General features: G+C 46.3%; 1 protein-coding gene across 3 annotated transcripts; it reads left to right on the top strand.

Moving 5' to 3' along the window:
- Positions 1-2,456: 2,456 nt before the first annotated feature.
- LOC103651382 (uncharacterized) lies at positions 2,457-7,279 on the top strand. 3 transcript variants are annotated; one of them, XM_023301938.1, is made up of 3 exons: positions 2,457-2,889; positions 3,117-4,172; positions 6,290-7,279. In XM_023301938.1, exons 1-3 carry the CDS (start codon positions 2,712-2,714, stop codon positions 6,604-6,606), a joined length of 1,551 nt encoding a protein of 516 aa, XP_023157706.1. In that variant the 5' UTR covers positions 2,457-2,711; the 3' UTR covers positions 6,607-7,279. The 3 variants fall into 3 exon arrangements, with proteins under 3 accessions (XP_023157706.1, XP_023157707.1, NP_001354193.1); XM_023301939.1 differs by having other exon boundaries at positions 3,120-4,172; NM_001367264.1 differs by having other exon boundaries at positions 2,493-2,889; positions 6,293-6,924.
- The last annotated feature ends 3,361 nt before the right edge of the window (positions 7,280-10,640 follow it).

Consider the following 10,640-nt stretch of genomic DNA (forward strand, 5'->3'; position numbering starts at 1 on the left):
GAATTAGTGTGTTGATAGGGCTAGTTTGGGGTCTATTTGTAACCCCAAACCCCAAAGAGCCGTTGAAAAAACATGCATAGATCTACTCCACGTGGGCGTATTGGACCGGGTACAGTACCCTAATCCTCGGGATTCTCACTACAAAATTGTGCCTTCCAAACCGATGTAGCACCGAAATGGTCTGACCCACCACCGGACCATGTGCCACGTCAGCTAGCCATTGCGCCACTCGTTGGAATCAAGGTAGCCATTGTACTCGTGTGGTCTGGTGCACACCAGATCGCTGGTGTCGGTGTTTCAAACTAGCTTCGACAAGTAAATTTGGTTGTGTGCGTTCTAAACGGATGGTGTGCTCAATGGGCGCAAGATATACTGGTACGGGTAGAACGTCCCTACATCCAGTCTTTGGTGGCTCATGCTATCGACACCTTGTTGCACAATGCTCATAGTTGGGGTTACAAGCGGGCGAGAGAGGGAGTAATTCCCAAGTCTCTTATGCGTAGTAAGGTCTAAGGACTACGTATCTGGTGTTCCCTACTTAGCTAAGCCTTGGGCGTCATGGCGATGTGCTCTTCAGCTTTGCCTCTATTGTCCTCTGTTTTCCTTCATCTCTGTCGACCCTCTCTCTTTTATAGACCAAGTAGGAGTCGGTTACAGGTATCTTCTCGTAGGAGTCACTTCGTCATGGTAGAATGAAGCGTTCAACCCCAGCAGAAACGTGCTTGTTGGTATGCGCCATCTGAGCCCTCTGGTCAGGCTCTTTAAGTCTAGAACTGCGTGAGCGGCGAGGAGCCCCAGCATGGACCCCTAGCCTTCGTAGCCTGAGTCTCAGCAGGACTCATCATGTTACGGGCCCTGTAGATTGCCAGGGTACTTAAGTCTAGGCTGGATAGGTCATAAGTTGGTCACATGCCTACGACCTCGTAGGTCATGAGTGGAAGGAGGATCCTAACTCCACTAGTGGAGTATCTTTACCGTAAATCCAAATAAATTTTAGATTTAGATTCATTTTAAGGTTTAGGAGCTGTCAAACGGGCTTAATCAAACTTTATGTGGTTCGACTAAGGCTATTCCCAATGCATGGTGTCTTACTTATATAATACATGCCATGTAGGATAGAAATCCGATGTGACATGTGAGTAAAGAGAGAAGAGAATAAATCAGTTTCTTGAGTGAGATACTACTTATGCACGAGATCTTTTGTATTGAAACATGAACTATCTAAGTGGCCCACAATTCATACTCTCATACACATCTAGTATTTAATTGTCTTATGAAAACTACGAAATAACATATGATACTATACATTGAGACAACCATATCTAGTAACATATGATATAACAACTTTGAATATTGTGACGAGTAACAATGGGTTTGGAATAGCTAAGGTCCTGTTTGGATCAAAAGTGCTAAAGTTTAGCACTATACTTTTAGCTAAACTTTAGCACTTGGAGATCCAAATAGGAGTGCTAAAATGTGCTAAACTTGTAGTTTATAATATCATTTTAGATAGTTTTAAAAATATTTTTAGTCTAAATAATAAGCGAATGACTTATATAAATGCCTTCTAAAGGCTTACAACTCTAGCTACATAATTTTCTAGAGCACTTAATGATCTGCTCTCCAAACTCCAGCAAATTTTCTCGAGTTTGAGCTATCTCCAACACGGTCTAAAGGTCAAGCTAGAATTGAATTATCTTGAGAACGGAGATATTAGTGGACTAAAGCCAGCTACTATTAACGTCCTATATAGACAACACATTGAATTCTATTGACGTGTGGAAGGCTGGAAAGCTAGCGTCCAATCGAAAACCCTCACAAATTGTACAGCACCTTTCAATTTTACTCTACTCGGGAGCGCGCATCTCACGCTGCGGTCAGCCTGTTACGCACTTTTGCCCGGATTCCCCTCCAGGAAAAAAAAAAGAGACATCCTGTTCCTCGCAAGAAGCAGCTCACCCGACCATGCAATGCATGCACGGTCAAAATTGCCGCCCCATCGCCCTGTGACGCGGCTGCAGTTCTCATTCCTTCCGGCAAATGGGATCGGAAAGGCGAGGCGACGCCCGGAGGTCGCCATCACGCCCCGAAAGGCACCGTCAGAAATGGCAGGACACGGCATCGGGGACGCTTCGGTTTTTCGTGTCTACCTTGCTTGGCAGTGGCAGCAGCAGGCGTATATATGCTACTGCTACTGTAGCAGCCAGCTCGCCCGCCCGTACCTTCGCACGTTGCAGTACCCATCCGGCATGGTACAGCGAGTTCCCTCCCGATGCAACGCCACGCGACCGGGTCTCGCGAGCACGCATCTCCAAGCAGGGCGAGACTGGACTGGAGAGACTGGCCTCGCTCGGCCAGTAGTGTAGAACTGGGAGACCGACCATTCATTGCGTGGCAACGCTGCGCGAGCGCGAGACGACCGAGGGTAGGTGCTGCCATTATAAGAGGCAGCCAGCAGCAGTGTGCGAGCGTTCTCAGCCTAGCCGAGCCCCGTAGCGTGTAGCGAGAAGGTGCGACAGCAGGGTAGGGAGCTCACTGTTAGTCGTTCCTCCGATCCACAGATGAATCAGTGGTAGACTGCTGGTAGTAGTATATATACAATCTCTAGCTGTGCCGCTGTTTTAGAGTATCGTCGTGAGAGCTCACAAGGAGAAGATCTGGTGCTGCGAAAGGGAGAAGAAAAGAAGAAGAAGAAATCAGCTCAGCTCAGCATGGCTTCCTCGTCCTTCAACAACAGTCACTGGCCGAGCATGTTCAGGTCCAAGCACGCCGCCGAGCCGTGTCAGACGACGCAGCCTGACATCAGCAGCTCACCGCCGTCCCTCCTCTCAGCTGGCGGCGCGAGCACCACCACCACCACCGGCCGCTGCCTCAAACACTCCATCTCAGGTTAGTCAGCATGCAGCCATGCACCCACGCCGATCGACCATGTACATGCATGATACTAGTGTCTCTCTTGCATGCCACTAGCTAGAGAGTAGTAGTAGTACGTATGTTGTAGGGTTTGTTTTTCGTTGCGAGGTGGGTGGGGTGGGGTGGGTATCAACAGAGATCGAGAGGTGAAGCTGACTCCTGTGGTCGATTGTTCCTAACTCTCGATTTATATGCATGTGTAGTAGGCGGCGAGGAGCGGGCCCCGGATCCGAAGCCGCGGTGGAACCCCAGGCCGGAGCAGATCCGGATTCTGGAGGCCATCTTCAACTCCGGCATGGTCAACCCGCCGCGCGACGAGATCCCCCGCATCCGCATGCGCCTGCAGCAGTACGGGCAGGTCGGCGACGCCAACGTCTTCTACTGGTTCCAGAACCGCAAGTCCCGCTCCAAGAACAAGCTCCGCAGCAGCACCGCGGGCACCGGACGCCTAGGGCTGCAGGGCCTCGCGCGCGCGCCGGGCCGCGGGGCCGCTGCGGCGCCGCCGCCCGTCGAGCCGCCGCCGCTGGTCCAGAACCAATTCCACATGCTCGCCTCGCCCGCGCAGGCGCCCACTTCCTCGTCCTCGTCCTCCTCCGACCGCTCCTCCGGGTCCAGCAAGCCGGCTGCGGAGCCGGCGATGCCCGCGACGGCGGCGCCTATGGACTTGCTAGGGCCGCTCGCCGCGGCGTGTCCCCAGATGTACTACCAAGGCAGCCCCGTGGCGCCAGCGCACAAGGTGCTGGACCTCGTAGCCTCCGTCGAGCCGGTCTTCCAGCCGTGGCCGCAGGGCTACTGCTTGTCGGCTGCCGAGGTCGCTACCATTCTCGGGGGACAGTACATGCACGTGCCCGTGCAACAGCAGCCGCCGGCGCCGTTGCCCGCGGGAGCATTATTGGGGCTGTGCAACGACGTGACAGAGCCGACCGCCGTCGTCACTGGCCACAAGACATGCGCCTGGGGCCCGGCGGGGCTCGGGCAGTCCTGGCCCTGTGGCGGCGCTGATCATCATCAGCCCGGCAAGAACAACAACACCGCGGCAAGGGAGTTGGCGCACGAGGACGACGCCACGAAGCTGGGGTTGCTGCAGTACGGCTTCGGAGCTACCACGGCCATGGAGGCGGCTCCTGCGGTAGCGCCTCTTGCTGCATCGCCGGCGGGCGGCGCTGTTACCATGGCGAGCGTGTCTGCCTCTACCGCTGGCCTCACAGGTTTCCCTGCAAGTACTAATGGTGTCGTCGCCAACTATGATCTGCTGCAAGGTATGTGAAAAGTTGATTAACCTTTGAGCACCGTTTTTTTTAAGTTCGTACTTACAAGCATGTTTTTTTCTCAGTACAGTCGTACGTATTTGTATCATCATGTGTGCTTGGATTGTGATTGTATGGGACTGTCATTGTGTCGCGTCACATGCATGATTATTTCAGTAGGTGGTCATCATTTTATTGGGTCTCTCTTTCAGTTCAGGTTCGTTTCATTTTATATATAGTGTTAAATACTAGTGCGCTAGTCTGCTAGTAGCTTTGACTAGGAGTATATATGCAGCAGTTCAAGCTGCGTGCTTGTTTGTTGGCATGGAATTGCACAAATCTCGTTTAAAAATTCAAACACCACCACACCATCTTTTGATAAAAGTGCTCCAATGCAATCACACCGATCCCAATACAAGGGTACTGTCAGTGTTTGTACTATGTCTAAAGGGATGCATCATGCATGCGGCAAAATCGTTATGATTAAGACATGCATGCAAAATCTCTTGTAGGAGTACACATACGTTCGATCTTGTCACGGCCTTCCTGCATGACTTTACCGTGCAAGTGCATGATAAAAAGCTGTGGGGATTTGTCAGTTTGCAAGCACAGTAGCTTTAGAAAAAGACCAAAACTCAGAAAAAGACCAAAACTTGTGAGTTGTTCTCCCCATCAGGAAACAAAAAAGCCGTTCATGGTGGAATGCTTCCAAGGTATGAACTATTTCGTGGTGACAGGACATCATATCATCATACATAGATGCATCCAATGCTGCACGTAACTGATTCATCTTTTGCATGCATATATACTTTCACGTGTTTTTTTTTTTACCGAACACATGTGTGCTTTCATCTTGAAGGAACAGAATATATATATGAATCCAATTTTTGGACTGTGCAAACACAGATAATGAATCGGTCAGGCAGGCAAAGTAAATATCTGTGTAGCAGCTTGTCGTCATCCTTGTAAGCAGGAACGACACTAGTATGCAGTAGTGTCGAAATGGTTTTCATCTGAATTTTTTTTATGTGGTGGTGGGTGAGTTGTCTCTTCGGACTTGATACATGTCACAACTCATAGCCCCTCTAGTACCCAAAAGATGCTCAAAATATCAAAATAACTTTAGAAAAAAAAGGAAAGGGAGTAGTAGAAAAAGATAAAAGTGCAGTAAAAACGAGAGTGGTAGCTATTTTGGCATAAAATTTGAGTACTATAAGATCAAGTATTTTGGGATGGAGGGAATATAATTTTGTATGTATCATGGTAAGGTATGTCAATTTGACTAAATTTATATCAAACAATATTAACATTTGTTATATTAAATAGGTATTATTATATTTGTCATTAAAATATTTCTATTGTATATTTACTTAACGTCATACACATTATTTTTTACTATATGTTTGATCCGGATTAGGGAGGCATTTACATGGTAAATTACACTGTTTACATAGGGTCTGTTTGGATCCCATGTTCTAACCTTTAGCAATGTGCTAAACTTAGCACATCTTGAGGAGCTAAATTGATATTGGATGCTAAAGTTGAGCACTTCACTAATAGCGCTCATGTTTAAATCCAGATCTAGAATTTAAAGTTTTGCTAAAAGTATACCGCTGAACTTTAACATTATATATTCAAACAGGCTTATAATAAAGTTTCAAAAAATGGGATGAGATATGATCCTGCTCGAGACAGTCTTAAAATGCATCTAGATCTAGATTTTTTTTTTCCATGCATGGATGTAGTACTACACTACTGGCTGCTTCCCTCTGTCATGGAAGAGTGGTAGGAAGTAAAACCTTGCATGCGTTCAGTTTTTGAAAAGATTGAGATGACGGTTGTCAAATTTCTGCCGCTCGGCGTCCACCAAGCAATGAAACAAAAACAAAGCACTAAAGTTCCTTTCACACCGCAGAGGCGTCTTTACCTAGAGCGAGCGTGCGGTACGCGTGTGTGCAATGCATGCATGGCAATTCAAGGCTCTGTTCTGTTCATGCACGCATGCATTGACTGGACTGTCATGCATTTTACTTGGGTTTCCTCAAACCCTTCGATTTCTTAATCCACGGGCCAGGCGCAATAACTTTACCTCTCGCCGTATGTTTGACTGTCTCTCTACGTGGACGCAGCAGGACTGGCAGTGCCCGGGGGCGGGGCCGGGGCCGGCCGTGCGCCTGCCGCCGTTGCCGTTGCCGCGGACGCGGCGCCCACGGCGGCTCAGGAGGGCGTCGTGGCGCTGTGCATCACGGACAGCATCACAGGCAAGAGCGTGGCGCACAACGTCGCGGCCGCGAGGCTCGACGTGAGGGCGCAGTTCGGCGAGGCGGCCGTGCTGCTCCGCTGCGGCGGCGAGCGCGGCCTCGACCTCGAGCCCGTCCCCGTCGACGCGTCGGGCTGCACAGTCGAGCCGCTCCAGCGCGGCGCCTTCTACTACGTGCTGCTATAATGACAAATTGAACGTGACGCGTGAATAAGCTACAGTCCCGGTGTGGCGCGCGGATGGCAAGTGGTTTAGGGTATCAGCTGGCATATAGGTGTGTGCCGATTTATCTAGTCTTCGTTTAATTTGCCTCGTATACTATATGTATGCTTGCACTGCCGTGCACTTAGAACAGTATCGTATTATTGCAATCTCTGTGTCTTGCAAGATAGTAGTATGGCTTAACCGTATATAGTATGTTCGATCTGCAAGTATAATTCTTAGTACTATCGTTTTAAGAAAATGCTATTATTAAGCCTTGGCAATAGACCATGCATCTGCAAACTCATTGTCTGTTTTTTTTTGTTCGTCAATCACGTACATCCAGCAGTAATAACGCATGATATTGATGCTTCTTCAAGGGGTTACACATAATATTGATGCTTCTTCGAGGGTTGCAAGACAAGAGTGTCCTGGCAGTTCTGGTGTTCTCTTTGATTCTCCTGTAATAAGCTAGTGTCATATTATTGGTAACAAAAGCTCCAATCTCCATCATCGTGTTCTTCTATGAGAACCTATCTCATAGATGGTGTACATTTTAGTGCTTTTTGGATGGATGGAATACTTGGAGGTACGAGCCTCTGGGAGTATTTCCATTCTATGGGTATCATCAATAGACACATAGATGTGTGGTCTTTGTACTGAAGGGTACCTTATCTGTCTTCTAACTCTGAGCATTTGTCTTTCAACATCACACTACAAATGTCTTGAATTTCAAAGCCGTCATATTGGGGCTTCTTGATTCGATCTTCCAGATTATAGCTCACGCTAAGCTCATATTCAATTAACCTCGGTCAATGAATTCCAGTATAATATTTTTCATTTCCTCACAAAGGTCCGGGTGAGTGGTCTCCATTATCAAGACATGACATAGTTCTTACAACCCAAATCGTTAGCTACCACGTTGACCTTGTCATGATTTAGGGTTTATGGTTTAGAGTTTAGGGATGAGCACATGGCCTAGAAATGTGCGACCTTGTCAACCAAGAACTTGCACTAGCTCAACTTGGTGTAAAATCAGCGGTATCTTAGCCTTTCTAACACCATAATGACATTCTTCTCATGTTCTTTATCTGTCTCAAAATAGATCATGTTGAATAAGTAAACATATTCCAAATTAATTTCTAAATATAAATCATGAAAAACAATAAATAAACTAGGAGGTTGTTTCCTAATAAGCTAGTAACCAGTACGTAGAACACATCTACAACAACAGATAAACTGAAGTATGAGTTTAAATAAAATGATGCACACTTATTAGACATACTGATTGACGGCGAGTAAGCGGCAGGGTCAACGACGTAGCACTAGTCGTGGAGAAGAGCGCGAGGCGTGAAGACGCTTCCTAGGATCTCGAAGGCGACAGGTTCCAGAGATCTGCTTTCCTGATTGCAGATGCACGTCAGCACTCAGGATGAAGGGGCCTATAGCGACGACGCAGTAGTAAGCATAGGCAAAAACCTAACTCGTGTCAAGATATATTCTGCTGATGGCTGTCAGGTGTACTATATGGGGCATTGTCCAGGAGTCGATAGACTCGCGATTCGATCTCATCGTGATCCGATAAGGTCTCATATCCTTATCTGATCGCGATCGAATAAGGGCTCTAAACTTAACAGCCAAGTAACCAAAAATAAAAACAACAAAAGAAAGTCGCACCCTTGTAAGGTGAGGGGACAAAATTTAGCAGACCATTCACGTGCATGTCATGCGTCCGCGCCCTTCGCTGCCCTAGCCAGGCGAGGCAAGCGAACGCGCACGTGTGGCACTCTATCCTCTCTCCCCTCAACCATGATTTGGTGGCAGAGGTAAGCCTCCACATATAAACTAGTCTCACTCCACTTAGACTAGCAATGTGGGAGTGTTGGTTTCAGCATTCCCTTGCCATACATGGGCTTTTGTGATTTTCCAAGGATTTAATTGAAATTTTGAACTGAGCTAAGCCCATAAATCCAACAAATCGTGTCATCATCATGAACACAACTACAAACTTATCCAATTCCTCCATGAACACCTTGTTCATGAAGTAGGTTGAGACTTAGTAATCTGTAAACATCTCCAATCCTTTCTCTAGAAACCTTTTGATCTTAGTATGAAACCTTTAGAGAAGGGATAATTATTTTCAAAACCAGAGTTTGAATTGTGTGGTGCATTCACCTTTTGGGGCATATCTTTTGTTTGTTAATGAATTTACCTTGGTGCCTATTTGTTTCTTTTATGTGGAAAACATTTTTATTTGAACCTTGGGGTCTACCCTAAAGTTTTATTTCTTAAAAGAGGTATCTTTTATTTCTGAGTTTATTGTAAATAAGAAAAATATTTAAACGTGGATTCGTATCTCCACGTAATTGAAATTTGAAAAAATAGAAATCATACATGAATTTCAGAGAAAAAGAAAAAAGGATTTCTTTCTTCCTTCTTGGCCGGCGCTCCCTTTCGGCCCAATTGGCCCTGCCGCACGCCCCTCCCTCCCCTTTCTCTCTCTCTCTCTCTCTCTCTCTCTCACGATCGGGCTCCATGTGTTAGCCCTCATTCCTTCTTCCTCGTGGTGATGTGTCGGTCATGCACATTCGGTGATGTGTTGGTGTGCATCGCCGCACGTCGTGCCTCCCTCCATCGCACCCTTTACCTCAGCTCGCTGGCCGCGGAGTCGCGCACGTGTCCTACCGCACGATCTGGTTCGTTGGATCCAGATCGAGCGATCGGTATTAGATTAGCCAAGTCGGTTCGCCCTTTTAAATCGTGGCGCTTAGATCTCGATCGGACGACCACCGATGGTCGATACCTCTTCGCCTAAGCCGCATTGTCAGTTTTGTAAATAATCCCCCTAGGTTGGTGTCTTTTTACCCGTCGATTCCCGTAGTTCAAAGATCATTTTGGTTAGGTCATAAATCATATGGTTTAGCCCCTGCACTTTTGGAAAATAGAACCCGTCGTTTTTATAGCAGTTTCAGCATAACCAAAATTTAAGTTATTTTGAGGTAACTATTTATATTTCTTTTGTTTAATGGATGGTGTATGTTTTATTGAATGATGTATGTTTTCTTTATTTTGTATGTATGCTATTAGAAGACGCTTTTATGATAGGAATTCAGGATCGGTTCGAATAAGAACATCAGGACATTTGTGAAAAAGATAAGTTGATTTCCCCCAAACATATTATATTTGATCCCAATCACACCATGATAACTAAGTTTACTTTTGTGATATGCATAATTTTGATGGGATTACCTAATTAGCAATACCTAGTCTTACCAACCCATATACCTCATTTAACCTAGGAATTATGCTTTGCTTAAATAGTATGGTACTGCTATAACTCAGCTTTATGATTTCACTCTCTTTATGATGCTCATGTTTCAAAGTTTATGTTATGTTGTTGTTGTTAATTCGATAACTAAAAAGATTACATGAGTTAAATTGGAACATGGAGTGAGCATCCAGGATAACAGTGCAACCACGAGTGCTATCATGGCTCTGGCATTGATAATTAACTTAATGTGCTTAGCGACCCTACCTGAAATACAGGCATGAGGGTACGATAGTGGTTTGGTGGCAGCTCATGTAACATGGGTGGTATTCTTGGCTAAGGTACCTCACCTAGAGGGTCACCAATACTAGCGTGGGAACCTTAGCGGTGGCTTTGTACTAAGTATGTTTTGTGAAAACCTTAAGATGGATCCCAGCCATTCACCTTGAAAGTGAATACGGGTCTTACAATCTCTACAGGGTGTCAAACTGATAATCAGTCGTGCTCAGGACCCTCACATGATATTTGAACTTAAAGATGGAGATTAAATCGTGATCTTTTTGGTTCTGGTGGTTGCTTAAGTGGGTTCAAGATGATGTTTGCCTTACGATTAATGGGGTTTGGTAAATACTTACACTTAGTAAATAGATGTTGCTAGTAAAAGTTTGACCAACTAAAAGGCTAACCGCATAAACCCTTAGCCTATCCTTGGTAGCTATGCATCTTCCCCCTACTTGCTAAGTACCCACCG

This window comes from Zea mays, chromosome 3, assembly GCF_902167145.1.
Source record: "Zea mays cultivar B73 chromosome 3, Zm-B73-REFERENCE-NAM-5.0, whole genome shotgun sequence".
NCBI classification, from domain to species: domain Eukaryota; kingdom Viridiplantae; phylum Streptophyta; class Magnoliopsida; order Poales; family Poaceae; genus Zea; species Zea mays.

Coding starts and splice junctions, on each gene's coding strand:
- LOC103651382 (XM_023301938.1), top strand. CDS start 2,712: ATGGCTTCCTCGTCCTTCAACAACAGTCACTGGCCGAGCATGTTCAGG. Junction 2,890..3,116: donor CCTCAAACACTCCATCTCAG/GTTAGTCAGCAT, acceptor ATGCATGTGTAG/TAGGCGGCGAGGAGCGGGCC. Junction 4,173..6,289: donor CAACTATGATCTGCTGCAAG/GTATGTGAAAAG, acceptor ACGTGGACGCAG/CAGGACTGGCAGTGCCCGGG.